Here is a 22,931-nt window from a genome sequence, read left to right as displayed (position 1 = left end):
CATTCACATTTCATTCATATAAAATTCTTGTAATTAGTTTTTACAAAAATAAATGACATGTATATGTTGATCTTTTAACCCTACATGAACAAGACAACACGTGTACTATTCAAGGGTCTCTTTATCAGGAAAGAAAATTTCAGCTCTTCTATACATATGCAGATGACCTTGCTTTCAAATCTGACAACCAAATAGTAAGCTAAAGAACTATTATTCAAAAAAAGCATTGAAAGCCTCCTTCAAACTCCACAAAGTTATGAAATCATCATATTAGATTATCCATCTAATAAAGCTCAGCTACACCTATTTTGACCACTTAATCAAACCAATACATGTATCACTATACAGTTGGGAAGTTTTGGGCATGCTATCTAAATGCAACCTTGGAAAAAAAGAAAGACATATATGATATACATAAAGACTGGGATGTAGAGAAATTGAATAGCAAATAAATATTGGTTTGATTAAGTGATCGAATAACTAGGTGTCGGTAAAAGGAGTAGGTATGCATCTTTTGTAATTTAAATTAAACTGAGGATGAAAATGATTTCCTCACAATTTTTAATTACAAGATAGGGAAACTTTCTGCCAATTCCTAAGCGATACTAATAAAAATTTCACCACATTATCCAATGATAAAATTTTTTTTATGGATTATGACAAATGAAGATCCAAATCCTTCATTAAGAGAAAAAAAAGGAAAAATGTTAGAAAAATACATCCTCTTTTGATTCATGTCTCTACTACAATGTACATAAGTTTAAGAATTATTTATATCTATACTAAATAAGAAGCATTTAAAAGTTTTCAAGATGTACGCATTGTCATTGTGGTAATACCCCTTCCCACAATATATACAAGTGTCATATGTTTACATGTACATGTTTTATAGATATGTACATGTACGTAAATGCCTCTTTTCACCTATATTTTACTTTTAAATAGCCCTTTTCTTTCTTATGTTTGTTCTCTTTATGTCCTGAATCATTCGCGGATCTAGAGAGAGAGAGGGGGGGGGGTCCGAGTTATCTAAAGTATATACTGAAGCAAATGAAAAATGACTTTGGATCCCACCCCTTGAAAATGTGGACCCCACCATCACCACCACGAAAGAAGTGGGTTTTTTTTTTCACTTTTAGGAAATTGGTTTTAGATTTATTTTTTTTTCATTTTTCTTGTCAAAAAAAATTTTGAGTTGGAAATTTTTTTGACTAAGGTGCCCCCTCCCCTGGAAAAATTGATTTTTTGACTGGAGTCAGTGGAGTGGACCCCTCCCCCCCCCCCCCAGAAAAAAACCTGGATCCGCACCTATGAATCAGTATCTAAACTTATTTGTATTATCTTATCTATATCCGTACGAAAATCAAGTAAAATATTTCGTTAATGATAATCTAGAATTCTTAATTCAAACAGGTAGGTTTATCTTTTTGTAATTTCTTTCGAAACATAATATTGTTGTAAACTGGAATCCGGAAAATTATTTTCTTTCGCGCATTTTCTATATTCTAGTTTAAAGATGGCTGCACTTTCAGGATTTCTTCTGTTCGCTACATTTAGTTTTGCGTTTTCTGTTCCAGTGGACACTAAGCTGCAGGCTTTGACAGATACATTGTCAGCGATAGAACGCCTTGTTCGGTACTACAAGTCAACTTATCGTGAGCTCAACATTGATGGCCTCTATGGTCTCCGAGTTTTGGAAGGTAAGTGAAGCGATTGGTATTGGTACCACCTCAGCATGCAGTCTGCTCTCTGTAGAGTTAGGGCTTTGGGGAATCCGAGAAGTAAATATCAGGGTTCTCTGAATCTGTATTTCTTTTCGGGAAGCGGAATATTATTTCTGTGATGGAGACATATGTTTCTCTGCATTTTTCTTTTTTTTTTTTTTTTGGGGGGGGGGGGGTTATATATGTCTCCTGTTAAAATTATAATCTCAACATAGATCTGCAGCTAATCTTGGTAATAATTAGATAAATAAATATTATCATTATCATAATTATTATAAGATTCATGTTCCTATGGTTTGAATCACTAGAATTAAAATCAAATATACAGCTGTGCATGCATAAATCAGCAGTATGTACATAAACTGAAATATGAAAATGACCCACCTCAGGCCACCTGTTATAGTAAATGATATTGGAGATCAATAGTTTTCTGTATTTAAATGTATTTGTGATGAATGAATATGTACATGTCAACATGTTGCTTGTCATTATTATAAATCTTTGCAGGATTGAATTTTAATATTTTACAGTGATTCATTTTGAAAATGGTTATCATGGGTCCAAAGGACCCCTCTTAATGACAACAATGAGTCCCATGCCAAAACCAATGCGTCCAAATCCAAGGGTATTCATGGTACCATATATTAGATATTACAGAGGAAATTCTGGTGAAATAGAAAAGGGTTTTGTCCGAAAGTGCAATTGTTTTATTGAAGCTGTGAGTGGTTTATACTATAATTACTATCAATTGGAAGTAAGAATAAATAATTTTGTGGCATGTAAATAATATATTGTCAACTGTGCACCTTGGTTCTATTTTTAGATCGTACATACGATTTCACACATAATTTGTATCTGTCATAAAATGCACAGAAGCAGACCAGTTGTTCTACTGAATGAAGTAAATAAAGTTTTCTTAAAAAAAAAATATCCAGAAAGAAGAATGATCAAATACTTATTAGCTTTAAGGAAAAAATTAAAATGATTCAGGTTACAGCTCAAATACAAATGTATACGCTACAGAAATGTTCCCCAGCAGGCAAAATTGAACTTTCTTTTTCTGATAATTGTTTCATTGTTAACTGCAATGTAACAGTGAAGTGTGAAATCTGACCTGTTGTTGGCAACCTTGTGTTAAAATCGCTCATGCATATCGCTAAACACGTGGATATGATGCAATCAGCTAAGTTTTGAAGCATACTATACCGAAATAATTTAAAATGATAACTTTCACTTTATAAATTTAATGCGTCCATTGGGATGCACATTTATTGAAATAATGCGTCCTGAGCAAAATTCATGCGTAATTTACGCAGGACGCACACCAAAATGAATCACTGATTTTATAAATCAATATTACAGTTATAAAATTTTGAATAATTTTCTCATATTAGATCAAATCAATTAAAATTTTTTAAGGTCTTCCAATTTCCCTCATAAGACCTTGTTCATGTTTGGTTTCCTATTATTATTCCCACTTCATGCTACACCATACCTGTCAACATGGCCAAAACTTTTTGGGGGAGAAAACGCGTGACGACCTTTTGCAAATACAAAAAGTCACGCATTTCACTGTATTATAAAACAAAAATAAACAACTTACAAGATAAAACTTTTTTATTAATATTATTATTATCATTTATTCATAAAATTTACTTTTATTCATACATTGTTTAGAAACTTGTACAATGTGATTTTTGAAATTATTAAAATACATTTTCTTCAATGTATATTCTGCCTGTCCATAAGAGTGTCTTTTGAATAATATTCATGGCAAATGTCAAAGTTTAACTTGGCAATTAGAAAAATTAATAAGGTTCTGCAGACAGCCTGAGTTTCCAGCTTTTAATAGATGGATGAATGGATTTTTCTCACTAAGTCTTTATGTGATGCATCATTTTGATCATCTCTGAAAAAAAATATTGACATTAGTCCACGCATCCTTGAGAAATTTTTTTTACCATGACCTTTAATTTAACCTTGACCTCACTTTAAAAAAAAAATATGTATAGCTCAGTTTCAAATAAACTAATCAAGATATTTTATTAAACCTTTTATGCTGATAAATATTGGTGAGAGCAATTCAACTGCATCAACATTTTTTGACATTTTGAGAAAACATGTTTTCCATGTTTTCTCAAAAAGGACTCAAGATATAATCATTATAATAAATTATATTTTTAGAGATGATAGAATGTCTCATTGGGTTTTGTATTATGCCTTTTGTTTTTACGTCTGACACTTCAGGTTAGTTACCCAAAATTTTACTGAAATTTGTTTAAAAAAAATTTAAATGAATAACCACAGAACTGTTAAACAAGAACTTACTAACAAAAAAGAAGTAACAAATAAACATGACTTGAACAGTGAGGGGACATTAAACTGAGCATGGTGGGTAGATTGGTTATTTGAATTCTGATCATATTTTTGTCCACTTTATTTATGTATGATTTGAATTGTTGTAAAGCTGTATGCAATATTATTCCAGAAAGGTACTGTTTTGACTAATAACAAAAGTATCACAATATTGTACAGATGATACATTATATGTATCACTGGGACTCATGATCAGTCAATATGTCACTGTATCATAATAACATTACATCTATACCTCTATCACTTCTGGTTGAAGTTCCTGCATAGATGGGAAATATTTCCAGTTTGAACTAGAAGTTGTTGAAAATGAATCTATTAAGTTTTTTCTATGTACTTGTAGGTTTTAAGAATGACATTTGATTTTTTGAACATGAGAATGACATCTCTTAAAACATTATTTTCAGTGGCCCTCATCTAAGACCTATAATACTTGTTATTTTGCAATGAGCTTTGCTCTACCTTTTCAACTTATTGTTTTGATTTTAGCTTAAATGGTTTGATGAAATGAAGATTGCAGATATTTTTCAAAATTCTAGTTTAATTGGCAAATCTTTTGTATGAAATTTATAAAAAATGTTGCTTTGAAAAATCAAAGAATAAAAATTTACATGTAACTCTCACTCTAGGAGTCTATTTTTTATCAAGAAAGGGTAAAAGTAATAAACATACAAGTAGTAATAAAATTTGTAAATTATTATTATTAATAATTAATATAATAATATTAATATATTAATATAATTATTAATAATAATGTAATAAACATACAAGTATAGTCATAAAATTTGTAAATTATTAATTAATATAATAATATTAATATAATTGTAAAATTTGTCAATTAATATTATATGAAATTTGATTACAAAGAATAACTGATCTCCAAAAAAAAAAAAAAATAAAATAAATAAATAGAATAAAATAAAAATTGGGGCTATGGTGGGAGTCCATAAATTTATATAGAAACAGTAAAAAAATGAAACCATTGTAAAACTCTCAATAAAAACTGCATGTCTGAATAATACTTCTTTAAAACACTCATGCAGTATAGGTTCTTTTTCTAAATGGCCGATGATGGCTCACAGACAAGTATTGGGACCTTTGATATAAATTCCACACAAAAAGGGGATCCAAAGGTTTGTGTAAAATATGTTTGGAAAAATCTTTAAAAATCATCTTCAGAATTACAAGGGTACAGGCTATTCTTATGTGGTGAAGATTCAGGTTTTGTTATTTTTAGCAACATGATATCTGACGAACCTGTGAAATAAACAGAAACACTGAACAACCTTATTTTCAAAATTTTACTTGCTAGAGATACTGGATTTTGAGGGATCTTGTTTAAATAAAAATTGTTATGTATTAATTCCAGGTCAGTTGGGTGTTTTGCTGGAGGAGTTTAATAAAGCTGGAACTGACGGCCTTCCAAATGACATCACTGCGAGAATACGACACCTTCAGGTGGAAGCCACCAACATAAGCGAGGAGGCAGTGAGCTTTGTTAGGAAAGGAGATGAAGAATACTACAAGGCACTCCACTTTGTTGTTGGTCGACCTTGGAAACTTTGGAAAAATCAGAGGTCACTTAACTTCAGCAGTCAATGGAACCGTGGTGTTTATCTGAAAAATAAAGGTACCGTCAACTTGGGTATCACCAAGCAAATGTTCAGCTCCTTTACTTTAACAGACATAATATAGTGAGTAGCAAAGTTATTGAAATATGTATTATGCCAAAAGGCTATTTCATTTATCTTTCTATTTACGTCACCTGAGCCACTCAGATGAGCTATTGCTCTCTGTTTTGGCCGTCATTTGTCATCCATTGGTCGTAAACTTTTGAACATTTTCAGCTTCTTCTCATAACCCGCTGAACTAATTTCAATTAATATTAGTATAGAGCATCTTGGGGCAAAGGAGGGAAAAAAAATTCAAATTTCAGAGTCCCTGCCCTCTGGGACCTGAGGGAGGGGCAAAAACCATCAAAATTAATGCATTTTTCAAAAATCTTTTTTTAACTCCTGGACATCAAGCAGTTACACTGTTGGTGTGATAACAGCAAACAAAGAGTCCTTAACCAAAATTATGAAGTTCATGTCCATAGGGTCTGTTAGGAGTTAGGATGGGCTCTATTGATCATATAGTGAAAATGCACTGATTCTTTGAAAATCATCTTCTCTCACTGTGTATACATGTATTTAGGAGACAAACTACATGTAAGTGCATGGTTATGATGATTCCAAAATTGTGAATTTCATGGCCCATGGGTCAGGAGCTCTGATGGCTCTATTGATTATATAGTGAAAAAACATTAATTCTTTGAATATCTTCTTCTCTGATCCTGGGTATTAAGCAAACAAAGTTAGTGCATAGCTATGATGAACAAGGGTTCCTCTTCCCAAATTGTGAAATTCATGGCACAAGCATCGGGGTTTCTGTAGTTTGTGTTGGGCTCTATTTATTATACAGTAAAAATGCATTACTGCTTTGTAATTCTTCTCTGCTCTTGGGTATTTAGCAGATAAACTAAGTGTATAGCCATAATGAGCAAGGGTGCCTCTAAAATTGTGAAATTCATGACCCTTTCGTATCGGGTTCTGGTGTTTTGGTGGGACTTTATTGATTTTACAGTGAAAATGCATTATTTCTTTGAAAGTCTTCTTCTCTGCCCTTGGGTATTAATCATAAATAAAAATGCATCATTATGCTGAGCAAGAGTGCTTATTCTAAGATTGTGAATTTCATGGCTCCTGGATCATGGGCTCCTGTGTTAGAGCAGGACTCTGTTTATTTAGTGAAAATGCATTAATTCTTTGAAAATTTTCTCTGCTTCTAGGCATTTAGCAGAAAAACTAAGTGCATAGTTTTGATGAGCAAGGGTGTCTCTTCTAAATTGTGAATTATTTTCCAGATTTGTGAAATTCTGGGCCACTGAATCAAGTGTTCTGGTGCTGGGCAGGGCTCTATTGATCCTATAATTAAATTTGTACCCAAGTGATAGAAGTTACTCCCCTTTGCTATTTACTTATGAAAATTAATTGCTGTAATTAATGTATCTGATGGGTCAATTGAATAAAAGAATTATACAAGAATTTTTAATGTATAATACATTATGTACTTTTAGTTTTTAATGGTAAGACAGACTTGTTAATAATAGATTAATAACAAAAACACCTTTATCTTTATATTAAATATTCTTCAAAGATCTAGAGAGGCCAAGGTGAGAGGGATTGAGTTTAGTACAAGTGCTTAAGTACTTTAATTTTGTTTAGTCTTTATGATGATAGTGACAATTGGGAGTGTATTAGCACTGGTAAGTACAGGCAAGTAGATCTACTTTATGATTTGTTACTGAGTACTAGACTAATTATTTATTTTGTTGATCATCATATTTCTCTTGCTAATGGGTAACATATCTTCATCTTTCAGTTTTGTTTTATTTTTTTCTTCTATGGATCCTTTACAGTGTTGTATTTATACTCAGATGACCATTAAGGCCCTTGGGCCTCTTGTGGTATGTTGAAGGGGAATGAGGGATCCGGGTCATTCTATACTCTAAATTATCAGAACTTGATGTATCACATTATCACCAAAATCATCAATCTTGATGGAATTCAAAGCATTCATATATGTCATGACAATACTTTTTTTTTAAAAATGTACTCTGTGTACTCGCACAATGACTCAACCAGATACAGTTAAACTTTGGTATCTCAAACACTGACATCTCGAGTACCATAGATATGTCGTGTGTAAGTGATTTGGAAGTCCCAAGCACTTATTCTTTAACTATTTTACCCCTGATATATGGAATACTCGGATATCTCAGAAGTTTTTTCTCGGTCCTATTGAATTTGAGATAACAAGGTTTGAATGTATTTATAATTCATAACAAGCATGAACACCACAATTAAAGCCAATTTTTTTTTTTATAGTTTCTCTTATCATTATTTACATGTTGATGTCTTTTACAGAGAGATTAACAGAGAGCCGGTCTGATCGATGTATGACCCAGTTAACAGGGAGTTTGGGGAACAGATCAACATCATGTCAGGTTACTCAGGACTGTGTCCAACTCATGACAAGTCGGGGATTAACGGGGTACGGAATCACCCACCAGATTCTGTGGACAATGTTAGCTGAACAGGTAAGTGAAAATCTGTCTGATTAGGATTGCTATCTGAGCTGATGTCATACTTTTCTACATCAATTCTTTTGTACCATACAAATAGAGAATAATACATACCCTTTTCCAAATCACACCAAGTATCAGCCCGACACTAATAATTTAAACACTCTTGTTTAAAGGTTTAATCTACAAGGGCTGTAATATACATCCGTATCAGCCCTGGCTGTAATATACATCCGTATCAGCCCTGGAAGCTAGTATGACTATTGTGACATCAGGCATATTGCATACACAGAAAACCTGTATTCATTACAAAATATGTAATTAATCAGCATATAGAAGTAGAAATTAATTTAAACAGATGTCATTTCAAAGGATTACCAATATTTTGTCTGCAGGGAAAATTAAAACAACAAAAGTTTTCATGCATTGGTTGTTTGATACATGTAGCAGTTTTCTGAGAGAATCAAACAGTGTTTATATTATTCATATGGTCAGTGTAAGTGAGTAAAACCATTCTCTACACCTAACTATTTTGTAAAAAAAATGTACCATTACAATATATATTCAGGCTTACATTTGTAAATTCTGCAAGTACAGTGCTACCTCGGTATATTACCCTCCGTTATATTGCCACCCTTGCTTATTGCCAGGAATTCTCGAAGAACGGATTTCCCCCTGTGTTAATACACCCGTTATATTGCCACCCCCGCTTATTGCCATCCGCCACTGCTTTTGTGAAACAAAAGCTCAAATTAAATAAGGAAAACCCATGGTAACAATGCCAATTATCTAGCAGGTGTTGATAATTTGGACACCACACCCGTGCTTTGACAGTGGTTGTGGTGAAGTGTGACTGGCTGGACAAGGAATTCAACTAAATAAAAGATAATTGTTGTATAAAACTCAAAATTAGCAATGTCTTTGGTGTGTGTTTATAAGATAGAAGAATAATTTCGTCACAATAATGGAAACGTCAGACGAGAGAAACCGTACAAATTTAGATTATGAAAAAAAAAAGATCAACATTCGATCTATTTGATTGTAAATAGCCAATTATTGCTTATCATGGATATTGGCATAAAACCATAATAAATGCAAAAATTCATTTGTGTCCCCTTAGATTAAGAAGCCATTCTATCGATCAAAAAGGAAACCCCATATCTATTATTAGACTACTATAATTCTGCTGGTGAAAATATCAGGGATTCCGTTAGCCCTGAAATTTTCTTTAATTGTCGGGCATATATTGGTTTGATTGATAAATATCAAAACAGAATCGGAAGAGAAGTACACAGGTACTAGCAAACATAAGAAATATAACGGCCACTGACATCTTTGTCATCGGGTTATTAAATTCTTAGAGCATGACGAAAGGAAATTGGTGTGTTCAATATTCTGATATTTTATTTCTTTTCAGTCAAAATATTGTAAAACAAATATAAATAAAAAATATTATTATATAGTCTATTTATAGTCTCTATATAATCTATACAAACGCAAACAGTTCATAACAGTACATATTCACTGGTTTGAAACCGTATTCACCGGAGGGTCGGTGCGCATGCAGCGGCATTGTGACATCACAATCAACACCTCAAACAACGTTGTAAACAGTGGTTGCAACAGCCAGAGCCAGCTGTGTTTCTGAGCAGGAAAAACATTAGCCAAGCCTATCGCAGGGTTATCTTCTAAACATTACGATGTCTTACAAACAGCAAAAGGAAAATACAGAAGTTATAATTTGTAATCTGGAAATTGTTTTTTTTAATTTTTTCTACAACAGAAGTTTGTAAATGGAAGTGGTATCATCATGCAGCCTTCAATGTCTTATTTATTCAAATCTAGACTGTATAATAAAACAATTATGGACTCTTTCGGTGGTGAATATGGTTTGCTATTCACCAGAAAAATATCAATATTGACCTCGGCTTCGCCTCGGTCAATATTGATATTTTTCTGGTGAATAACAAACCATAATTCACCACCGAAAGAGTCCATAATTGTATAATAATGACTTTTTTTTTTCAAAAAGAAATGAGAGCTGTCCTTGTACACATGTGACATAAATAGATTGTAACTGAAATAAATAACGTATAATCTATTTATTTTGTTTTGATTACCCACTGAATTGTAATTTATGGCAGAATTCATAATAATTCAATTCACTTTATTGACAATTACCATGTCGGCATACAGTCATGACATAAAACGAATTAACAAGAATAATACATACATATACAAAATGACAAATGTGAGTTGAACAAAATAATGTAGAGTATATTCACATATTTCTAAGTATTCATTGCTGACTTTCTTTTCTGGTGTCAAAGCACTTTTTCAAAAAACAACATATCCTTCTAGCAGTTGTAATATTTGTAGGATTGACAATTTTTCTAATGGGATTATCACTAGTATATGTGTTTACATTAAATATATCAGTATAATTGCATCTAAATTGGTCATACTTTGAACAGTATAGAACAAAATGTTTTTCATCTTCAATAAATAATTTACATGAATAGCATAAACGTTTTTCTCTAGGAATAGGGGGTTTACAGTATCTGCCCGTTTCAATATACAATGGATGGGCACTGATCCTTAATTTTGTTAATACAGATCTAAAACTTTTCTTTAAAGGCAGCTTTAAATAACTTTGCAATTTGTATTCATTTTGAATTACAATTTTACTATAAAAAGCTAACTTTCCAGAGTTTGATTTGCTTATATTTTTCAGTTGTTCATGTATCTTGTTTTGGTAATGCTCTTGTAATTTGTTTTTCAAGGTTGTGTGAGAAATATCCAAAGAAGTGATATTTAATTTTTGTAGTAATGAAGACAGTTTTCTTTGCCAAGATATTCTAGATACAAGTTTTTTGTCTTCTTTAAATGCAGAAATCACTAAATAATTATTATAATCATGTTTGTTTTCCATTTCCTTAAGTCTCTTAAAATATTTAAACATATATTCATAACATAAATAGTACAAAGGAAAACGACCCAATTCACATAAAACAGCAATATTTGATGCCTTTCTATGTACCCCTAGTATGTCTTTAAATATTAAGTGTTGTGTTTTTTCAAAAGGAAATTGGTCTGAAGACATTAAATCACATTTGAAGTCAGTTATCCATACTTCAGATCCATATGTAATAATTGGTATTATCATTGACTGGTATAATTTTAACATAATTTCAGCTGAAAAATTAATATTTGCAGGAAAATTTGATTTAATAGCATAATATGCTTTCCTAGCACGTTCTGATAGTTGTTCAGCTGCAAATTTCATTTTTCCATCAGATCTGAACACAACACCCAAATATTTATATTCATTCGTTATGTTAATCATTTGGTGATTGTAATAAAATCTAAATGATGTTTCATCATCTGTTTTTCTTGAAAAAATCATAACATCTGTTTTATCCATATTAACACACAATTTCCAGTCTGAACAATATTTTCCTAAAACATCTATACAGTTTTGTAGACCAACTTCTGATTCTGATACAAGGACCAGATCATCAGCAAAAAACATATGATTTATTGGCATAGTATCTAGATATGCAGGATTTGTGCTTACATTTTTAAGATAATTCACAAAATCATCAACAAAGATATTGAAAAGTGTTGGACTTAAATTATCACTTTGTTTGACTCCTCTATTAGCTTTAAATTTTTCACTCATTTGATTGTCCTTTTTACAAGAATAGTATGTATTTGTATACATGTCTGTCAAAAGTTTGAGAAAGTTACCACCAATACCCTTTTTATTCAATTTGTATAAAAGTGCAGATCTCCACACAGTATCAAATGCTTTTGAAAAATCTACAAAGCACACATATAAATTCTGTTTCTTTGTATAAAGATATTTGTTTACAAGTGTTTTTAGTACAAATATATTGTCAGTGGTCCTATGACCTTTTCTAAATCCAGATTGATATTGACTTAGTAGGTTATTTGACTCAAGATAATTATCTAAGCGTTTCTGTAGAAGGCCTGTAAAAAGTTTTCCTAAACAACTTGTAACACTGAGACCCCTATAATTGTTTGTATTATTAGGATCACCATTTTTGTATAATGATGTTCCATTCTTTGGGCATTTTTCCATTTTTAAGTAGAATATTAAACAGTTTTGTAAGGACAGGTAAAAGGGTAGTATTGTTTGTTTTAATAAACTCATTTAAAATTAAGTCAGGCCCAGCACTTTTACCATTTTTCAGCTTTAAAATGCTTTGTTCTATTTCATCTTGAGTAAACAAAAAGTCTAATGGATTTGGTTCAGTATTTAGTTCAGTGTACTTGTATTTCAAGCTCTCTTCATCAGTATATTGAATGTTCAGTAAGGATTTGTAGTGGTCAACGAATTCTGAAATTCCAATTGTTTCTGCATTAGTTTTCTTTGATTTATTTTCTTTTATCTTATTCCAAAATTTACTGGAGTTTTGTGGCGAAAGTGTGTTAATTTGTTCTGCAATACTATTGTAAAAATTAGATTTAAGACTTTTTCGTAGTTTATTATAATCTTTTCTACATTTTGCAAAGGCATGTTTTAGTTCACAGTTGTTTGGATATTTGTGTACTTTCTTCCCTAAATTTCTAACTTCTTTTCGTAGGAGTAAGCAATCTGTAGTCATCCATTTTGGTCTTTGTTTATTTTTTCGTTGTGATTTTGTAAATTTTGCAGGTTTAAATGGAACACTTTTATAATATTGCCACTCTCGCTTTAATGCCAAAATGTGTCTTGGACAAAAGTTGGCAATATACCGAAGTAGCACTGTATAGTAGAAATAAAACACATGGCAAATATACTGTGTCTTTTTAATAAGAAAGAACTAGGTTCACTTTATCCATAAAATGGCCCTGTCCATATACCAATTACTACAGTAAAACTCAGTTATAACAAAGTTCTGGGGACCTGGTAATATACTTCGCTATATCCATAATTTGTTATTTCTGTATAACAAAATTCCTTCAAGTATATATAGCAAATTTTCAAGAAAGATTTTTTCATTCAAGTATGTCTATAAAGTATATTTAGGGAAGTTTAAGGTACAGAGTTTACCTTGGAGCTAGAGATGGGAAATTTGGAATTTTTCATATTAATGGATTATCGAATATAATCGAAAGTATATAATCGATTAAATAATCCAAAAGATTGAAAACTTCTTCATAATATAAATCATCTTTTTCTAAACAAAATCTGAGGTTGTTTAAAAAAAACTATTAATATTTTTTCAAACACAACTTGAAAACTGCGTAAGATATGTCTACATTTTCCTTTATTGCTTGGCCCTCCTTTTTTCTTAACAAACCCAAAATATTTCCTAATGTCAGTTCAATATTTTAAAAATTTTGATCTTTGAAAATTTGCTATAAAAGATGTATTTTTTAACTTTTAGGAACATAATATCAGTTCGCTATAACTGTAAATTCGCTATATCTGAGTTCGTTATTTCCATAAGTTTTTTCAAGGAATTGTTAAGCATTTAGTCAAGGATGGGGAAAAACTTTGCCATATCCGTAAATTCGCTATATCTGTCTGTACTAAACAAGTTTTACTGTAGTAACTTATCAAGTTCCAATGTCCCATTTCTGAATCAAATATCTATAAAAAGTAGTCTAGAGACTTGGTGCTTTTATTTCCTACAAAAAAGTTTCTTCCTGAGCATCCAGGTATTACAAAATGTGAAATTGCTTTGCGAAATTGCAGTGATCTTCAGTTTTTCAGAAAATGGGGTGTATTTGAGTACTTTTAACAAACAAATAAAATATGAGCCCACCCGTTGATCCAAAAAATAAATAATGCTTTATATCCTTCATTCATTACATAATTGCAGCTTTTTGGATCAGAGGTTGGGTTCCATGCAAAAAATTGAAAAACACCATAAACTTTTTGCCATTTTTGAAGAAATTTTCAGGACTTCAGGATTCATGACATCATAATAAATGAACCAGCAAGAAAATTACATCATTTTTAATAGATATTCAGCCACTAAGGGTTGAAGTGAAATTTAATGTCTTGTCAACTTAAACTAAGCAGTTTTGATTTTTCAGAAATTCACAGGGCCACAAAAGGCCCTGAGTAAACCTTGATCTTTTCAATGGGTTCCAAGTAGAGGAAATTAGTTACCCATATCGATTCACAGTATTTTTTATACTGTGCACCTTCAAGATACATTGATATACATGTACTCTAACTTGTAGCTTAGTTTCCTTTTGTTTTATAGGCAGGATGTACACACACAGTAAATGCTCTGTTTAAGAAGCAGGGCAGTTCACTAGAAGACTTCCAGACAGAGTTCTGTACCAATAACTTTCTGGAGATGATTCAGACAGTCCATGTAGTACTCAAAGAAAATATTCGCCCTCGATTTCAAGATCTCTTTCTGGAGCAACGTAGGTAGCTTTTTTGTGCATCTTTATTCTGTCAATAGAATCTATAATTTTATATCTGTACCAACATTTTAAACATAAATTGTAGAAATAAAACAGATTAAGAAATATTAAACATACATGTAAATTTAACTGAAAGGCAGAAAAAGAAAAGTCTTAATGAGTTCAGCTGCATTTCCTGCACACAGCAGCATTTTATGTCAGTAATGTTTCCTCATTTAAAGCCCTAATAAAAGTTTATCATTAATGTTTCTCCATTAAAGGCCTGATAAAAATTTTATCAGAAATGCTGTGTACTTTCAGAATTTGTCTGTCCAAACATTGGTTTCCATGAGTTCCTGTCAAGCACATACCTAAGACAGATCTTAAATTGGCAGAAAGAAAATGGCTGCTTTGGCACAATGCCAAGAAGTGGGGATAAGAAAGACCCTGATTATGAGTATGAAGAAAACTCCACAAAAGGAAATGTTAATGTTCACAAACCAAGTCCTGGGAACCTTAAGTTTATGCCACAGAATCATCCTAATATCTCACAGAGAGGCGTGGTAGTGCAAAGAGGTCAAAAACTAGTGCAACAGTTCTCTAACCAGGACAGTATGAAACACAAGTTGATGCCTCCAGTGTTTGGTTCTCAAGGTTACAAAGCTAAACCCTTACAGAGGGGCTTGTTGTCATTGTCTTCTTCAAAAACATTTAAAAGTAGGAAGCTTCTGGCTGAGAAGGCACTCTCAGGTAAAGAATCATTTAATTTAATCATCTGATTTTGAATATACACAGTTACCAAATTATTTGTAAATAACAGAACTGTTATTCTCTTGCTCATAGAACAGATGGATTTAGAATTAAATGTAATATTTCTGTTGGGGGGAGGGGGTGTCTATCTAGTTTTGGACTACTGGATAATCAAAGTTGTAAAAAACTTTTTCAGATAGCCAGTCAATCGGACTGGCAAGAACACAAAATAAGCCAGTCTGAAGTGATTTTAGCCAGTCCAAAATCTTTTGCAAAAATACAAACAAACAAAAATACATAAAATTTATTTACTCATTACACATCTTTTTACGTCATAATAATATAACATTTACTCAGTCTCCATTTCTAAGTCTTCATTCGTTTTTGGTTTTTGCATTTATAACACATTACTAGATTTACCTCTTTTGAACAGGTGACAATGCTTATCCAGCATAGTATACATAATTTTGTTGAAACATTTATGCATTGGGGAATTTATATCAACCTAGAAAATGTATCTGAGAAATTCTGTGCATCGATAATAAAGATATCAACATGATCGATGAAAAACCAAAATCTGGGAGAGTTAGAGTACTTGATTTATCACTTGCCCCAATTGTGTTTGAATTCTTTCTGTTGAGATTTTTCATATTTAGCTTTGGCTTCATCTTGTTTTTACCTGGTTTCTTGTATAAAGAAAAAGTATTGTGCAATTGCACTTAATATTTTCTACGGTAATGGGGCTGGAAAGTGCGCCGATGATAACAGGAGAAGTACACAAAACTTAACAAAAAAAAAAAAGGATGGTCATTTGGACTGACATCGATGGCAATTTTACCGGTCACATGGATTTTTAATCAGTTTTGCCAGCATGACTGGCAGTTTTCCACAACTCTGGGATAATACCATCAAATAAAAGAACCTTTAAATCAACCAAACCATAAGCACATTGCTTTGCATTTTCAATCATTTTTGTTCAAAATGCATGTTATCTTCCTGAAAATGAATATCTCCCCCCCCCCCCCCTTTTAAATTTTAGATCTATACTAGTCGGTGAGAGTTTCCTTTCAGCATAGATAAAGAAGCTGCAGATCACCCAGAACACAATGAAAATATATTTGTTGTTATTAGCTCACCTGAGCCAAAGGCTCAAGTGAGCTTTTCTGATCAGAATTTGTCCATTGTCTGTCATCGTTGTGGTAAACTTTTTACAATCTCATTTTATTCTGGAGAACCACTGGGCCAATTTCTACCAAACTTGGCACAGATTATCTTTGGGTAAATGGGATTCAAGTTTGAACAAATGAAGGGCCACACCCTCTTCCAAGGGGAGATAATTAAGAAAAAGTAGAAATTGGGTGCAGTCATTTAAAATCTTCTCTCAAGAACTACTGGGCCGGAAAAGATTAAACTTATGTGAAAGCTTCCTGACATAGTGTAAATTCAAGTTTGTTCAAATCATGACCCAATGGGGTAGGGTGGGCAACAATTTGAATGTTTTACATAAGAAGACATACAAAATTTTTATACCCCACGCAACTAGTTGCGGGGGGTATAATGTTTTTGACCCGTCCGTCAGTCAGTCAGCCAGTCCTGTTTTTTTGTCAGCGCAACTCCTCCTAAACCGCTGCACAGAATTTCGTCAAACTTTGCAGATATTTAAGGCACAATGTGTAGATGTGCATATTACCAGGAAATTCCGATTCCTTTATTTTTTCTGGGAATTTAGGCACTTTTTAGCTTAGATTTTTGGCCATATCTTGAATATAAAGACGAACAGTTTGTCAGAGCAACTCCTTTTAAACCGCCGCACAGAATTTCGTCAAACTTTGCAGATATTTAGGACACAGTGTGTAGATGTGCATATTACCAGGAAATTCCGATTCCATTATTTTTGCCCTAAGAGTTTTGCCTATTATTGAAGAAATTTTCCAGCTAGGTAATAAAGGAAATCCACACTGGAATCAGCCTTTGTAATGACATTTTATGTGAAATATTTTATGACCTTAAAAGACCGCTATTGATTTTGAGATCAAAATATTAATGATTTAACACACACACAAAATCTTGAATCTTGGATAGTTCTCTCTCCCCCCCCCCCCCCCCCCCCCCCGTCAAATTGGTACTGTGCCTTAAATAATTTCATATGTACAGTATATAAAAAATTCATATGACTACATCATAATTTTGTTTCCATCAATTATTTAAATGTGTGAGTTGTCATGTGTTGGACATGGACTTACACTCATTAACAAATCGAAATCACTGAGGAATTTAAATAACAGTTTGTCAGCATAACTCCTGCACTGAATTTCCTGAAACTTTGTAGGTATTTCAGACATAAAGTATAGATTTGTATATTACCAAGAAATTTTTATTCCATTATTTATCTAGAAACTTCAGCCCAATTAAATTTGTAACGTACAAAGATTTAAATGTCCTTATATGCAAGAAGTTTTGATGTGATGATTTTTTGCAAGTAATGCTCCTTTTTGAATTATACTGTGTATTTAAAATGCACTGTGCTATTCAGTACATGTTGCATTGTCGAGTTTTGGGGGAGCGTGGGGTATGTGAGCTTGCTCACTTTTTCTTTCATTTTTAAATATCTTCTTCTCAAGAACAGCAAAGTCATGATTAGTCATATTTATATGGAAGCATCTTTAAGTAGTGAAGATTCAAATTTGACCCCCAGGAGTAGGGAGGGGCCACAATAGGTGATCAAATTTTTACATGGGAATTCATTTGATAAATGTTTAAAAATCTTATGATGGAGGACAGCAAAATCATGATTGGTCATATTTATATGAAAGCATACTCAAGTAGTATAGATTCAGATTTGTTCAAATATGACCCCTGGGTGTAGGGTAGGGCCTCACCACAATGGGCAATCAAATTTTTACATAGGAATTTATAAGAAAAATTTTCTTCTCAAGAACAGCAAAGCTATGATCAGTTATATTTATATGGAAGCATCCTCAGGTAATGTTGACTCAGTTTTTCAAAACATGACCCCACAGGGTAGGGTGGGGCAACAATGGGCATTCAAAGTTTTACATTGGAATGTATGGGAAATACCTTGAAAAATCTTCTTCCCAAGAACAGCAAATCCATAATTAGTCATATTAATTCAGAAGCATCCTTAGGTCATGCAGATTCAAGTTTGTTCAAATCATGTTCCCAAGGGGTAGGGCGGGGCCACAATAGAAGATCAAACATTAAAAAAAAATCTTCTAAAGAAATATGGAAGCATCCTCAGCGTGAAATCATGCCCCCCTTTCCCGGGGGGGGGGGGGGGGGTGTATTTGCAATCACAAATACATTTAATATTTTCAATACTGAACCAATTTCTGCTTTTTCCTAGCCAATGTGCTTAGGTGAGCATAGTGGTCCATGGGCCTCTTGAAGGCCTCCATGGGCATTTTGGATCAAGATGAATATCCCTGGATAGGATGACTTGGCCACCAATGAATTGCAAGCTGACTAAAGTTAATAAGAAGTGTATTTGTTAGAGTAAATGACATGACTACTTGCTATTCACTCAGATGCTATTTAGTGTCTGTCTCTCTCTGACAAGACTGGTCTATTTTAAAGTGTCATTATTGTAAATGACTGGCCAAAGTAAGATAAAATTTTGCTCACCGAAATATTTTGATTTATATTCCATGGGTGTGAGTGTGTGTTTGTGGTGGGGGTGGGGTATGCTATACAGATATACTTATAATTTATAGTCACATTCCCTTGTTATTCAGATTTACTTGTATTAATTATTTACATAATGATTTTAACAGGTGGATGTTTGGCCCACAAGACTGCTGTAGCAGCAGGTGCCCTTGTGATGTATCTTAGATACCTCATCTACCCAGGACAGCCTGATATGTTCAACAACCAGGCCATCATTAAATCTAGACTGTCTGCTATTACACCACTCACTGATAATGAAGATGTTGCCTACGCATTATCTATGGGTCAGTCCCTTAAAGACATTCCTAATGGTATGGAAAAATCTCCTCTCAAGAAGGACAATTCAGTCACAGCAAACCGAACCTTGCTGAAAAAGGATTACAACCAACCAAATGCATTAAATAACAATGTGTTGGCAGCCCAGCTGTATGGTAAAAATGACAAAGATGATTATTATTCAAATCAGAAATTGAAGGAGGATTATTATGATGATAAAAACGAGTCTCCAGAATACCCCAAACGAGATCGCAGGAAGTTAAATCCAGACCAGAAAATGGTGCATTTTGACAACGGCAATCAGGATAAAGATAACTATGCAGATGAAGATTACAAAGATGATGATTATAAAGATGAAGAGAGAGAAGAAGAGGACAAAAATGATGAAAGAGATTACCCATACTACGATAACAACCAGAGAAAACAAAGGGAAGAGGCAGATAGAATAGAGAGAGAGGACAAGGACCAGTATCTTAACAAACAGGACAAAGGGGATCATCCAAACACTGTGGCGGCCATAGAGGGAGGGGAAAACCCCCCAGGCAGGTCAGAGAGCCCCTCCCTAGGGACTGTCTTGTTAGGGTTCACTGTTATTTTCTGTGTGCTGTTATTCATTGTCTATCGTTTTATTAGGACAAGACGAGTACATATACGTTATAACCTTAGATCTTTGATGCGACTCTAGAACATTTAAACCTACTTGAAAAAGGTTGAAAAATGTGATTTGAGATCAGATTAATCAAAAACCTGAACTCGGTTCATTGATAATAACTTGATAGTGATCCTTGCCAGTAATTGCCATTTATAATGTTTTTATTTATTGATATAAAAATATATATATTATAGTTTGATGAGTTTGGTTTTTTTCCTAGGGTCTATTTTTTTTTTTTTTCTGAAGATAAGAATGCAATTTACTTAATCAGATTTTATATTCAAATTAATAAAGACTGCCTAAGAGCTTGATGCCAAAATGTGAGAATAGAGAAGCATCCGGATGTAGTATTCCAAGTATTTTATTAATTTTTTTGTTTCATACGATGAGTGTTTTTTACTCAGTGCAATGCATACATACATAAAAAAAAATAGCAGGGTGTTGTTAATTTTAATTGGAGATTTTGTGTGATATTTTTAACTAATTGCTTGCAAATTTGTCATTCTTATAAACGTCCGAAATCATTGAACAGGACAATAAATGTTGTAAGATTTTTATGCTGAAGATATTATACTAGAATGAAAATTATATTGATGCATTTTTTTCATTAAATGACTTGAGTATTTTATGTAGGGGTTACATGAAACCTTTTTTGCATAAAGAGAGTTAATGCTCCTAAAAGTCACATTTGTATTAGTTTTGTTTTGTTCTTGACATGTCTTACATGTAGCATGAAGTTTTTTTTCATATAATTTATGTAATACCATCTGTGTGGAAATGTTTTCAAATGCACTGTATTGTTGTATTTTCACTAAGTCTTCCATAGTGTATAAGCTTATAATTATCTATGGCCTACTTTTTTCATTGTTTTAAAAATTTGTTGGAAACCATGGAGATGGTATATAGTTTTAGTCCACATCATTTCAGTTAGATCTTATCTGTTATTCAGACTCCCTGTTTCAATCTCTGGGGAGTAATTTACATTGGTTATTGAATTCTTACTTGTATTCATTCTGTGTACAACAATAATTCAGTAGCTGATATTAAATTTATAGGTATACATTCAAGCATTATAGGGTTTGTTAAGTATCTGTGATGTTCCCAAACTTAAACTATATTGTAACATTTCAGTACTGAAGTTTTTCTTCATTATGTTATAAACATAGCACTGTAGCTATTTTTTAAGAGTGAGAGTACTTCTACTATGAATTATCTGTAATCACTGTAACTACTTTTTAAGAGCGAGAGTACTTCTTCTATAAATTATCTTAAATGGAGACTTTTGTTAGACTTCTGTTTGTTTCCCCTCACCATTTGATGGACTGGTACAGGGTAAGGAAATTAAGGAGTTTAATTTTTAGTGTGCCTTTTTTTTTTCAAAGTCAGCCACACTGGGGAACAAATAGATTGTTTTAACGGTCATAGCAAGGTTTTTGAAAAGGCGTGCAATGGAAGGTCTTGCAGAGGTATCCCAAAATTAAAATTAGACAATTTTTCATGTATGATACTTTTTGGTTACATTTTACTTAAAAATAGTGAAGAAATTGTAGTAGTCGTACTTTAAACAGACAAATATTAGACTTTTTAAACGTAGAGGGGTGTGATTGCACTCGGTGCTACTGCCCCCCCTTTTCTGAAGGCCTTGTTTTAATATCGGCCTACTCACACAATTGTATTATTGCTGTTTTGTTCCTCTCTAATGAAATAATTGTGTATTTGTTACTGTTAGGTGAATCTCTCTGCTGCTGAATGTAAATTCTGTGATACAAAAGATTCAACAAACAATTCTTATAATTTTTTTTTCAAAACTGAATTATAGGTGAATTTATGAAGGCAGCTTATTAGATAGCTTTAAAGGTTTTACACAAAAGATGTAATCCATATTTGGTGCTTTTAAAACTGTGGGAATCATTGTCCAGTTTTATTTCATGTGTCTTTATGTGAAAGACTCAGGTGAACACATAGCAAGTTACTAAATGTATGTTATATTTGTAGACTAAAATATGTTTTGTTTTTCACATTTAGTGATACCATGTTACAATTTTTTTGGTACCTGGCATTTGAAAACATTTTTTTATTCTGTTATAAATTTTGCTCAAAATTTGAGCTAATGTATAGAATTTCGAAGTCAAAACTGTTTGAAAATTAAAAAAAAAAATTCTGATTCATACACCATTCTGTCATTGTCAAGTTATTTCTAATGATTTGAATGTATTCATTAGTGCCATAACTTAAAGCCATAGAATTTATTTAGTTTATAATGATTTAATGTATATTTTTACTTAGTATGGAAAGTTGATGATAAAATGTTAGTATATTGTTGTTTTGACAATGTGTACATGTTTGATATTTATATATACGTGTATGTGACCAATGGCATTATGGTTGTAGTATATCAAGGATATTGCATGCTGAATTGTGTTATTTTTTACTTCATACACATCATCAAACCTATCTATACACACCTTATACGCACACACAATTTGTTACTGATACTAAGTGTGTATATATTGTAGCCATTTACCATACCCACTGGTATGAGATTTTGTGGAAGAGCAGTTGTGAACATTTTGGGGTTTGGTTTATGGCCTATCATTGTTAATATTTCATTTTTATATGTATCATTATTTCTTCACAAAATGGTGAAATGGTTCATGAAATAATGTTGCAGTGAATACCTTTTGAAAACTACAATAAACGAAATCCAGCAATATGTGGCCATTCTTCTCTCTGTAGACCTTATGCACATTTGAAATATTTATGATAGAAATCATTTTTTGATTTACACCTGTCATAGTACATTACTTTCTTTTACTAAAAAAGCCATGCAAATGAAAGAAGATGGGCGATTAAGGCGAACACAATGCCTATAGTACAACAAACATGAAGGTGAAAAATTAAATCTCTATTATAACAAAATTTTCTTTGATATTTCATCTAAAATTAAAGTATACTTTATGTAAAATCTCCCCCA

The 22,931-nt window shown here is 32.4% G+C and overlaps 1 protein-coding gene across 1 annotated transcript; it reads left to right on the top strand.

Annotated features, from left to right (window-relative positions):
• Window positions 1–1,511: 1,511 nt before the first annotated feature.
• LOC133181890 (uncharacterized) lies at window positions 1,512–22,670 on the top strand. The gene is made up of 6 exons (XM_061316541.1): window positions 1,512–1,700; window positions 5,467–5,727; window positions 8,066–8,238; window positions 14,448–14,616; window positions 14,917–15,345; window positions 19,137–22,670. The coding sequence occupies exons 1-6, from the start codon at window positions 1,517–1,519 to the stop codon at window positions 19,988–19,990; spliced, it is 2,070 nt and encodes a 689-aa protein (XP_061172525.1). The 5' UTR covers window positions 1,512–1,516; the 3' UTR covers window positions 19,991–22,670.
• The last annotated feature ends 261 nt before the right edge of the window (window positions 22,671–22,931 follow it).

Source organism: Saccostrea echinata, unplaced genomic scaffold (assembly GCF_033153115.1).
Source record: "Saccostrea echinata isolate AGI-Se365-2 ecotype Australia unplaced genomic scaffold, CSIRO_AGI_Sech_v1 ptg000009l, whole genome shotgun sequence".
Taxonomy (NCBI): Eukaryota; Metazoa; Mollusca; class Bivalvia; order Ostreida; family Ostreidae; genus Saccostrea; species Saccostrea echinata.
This window is presented reverse-complemented; position numbering and strand designations above follow the sequence as displayed.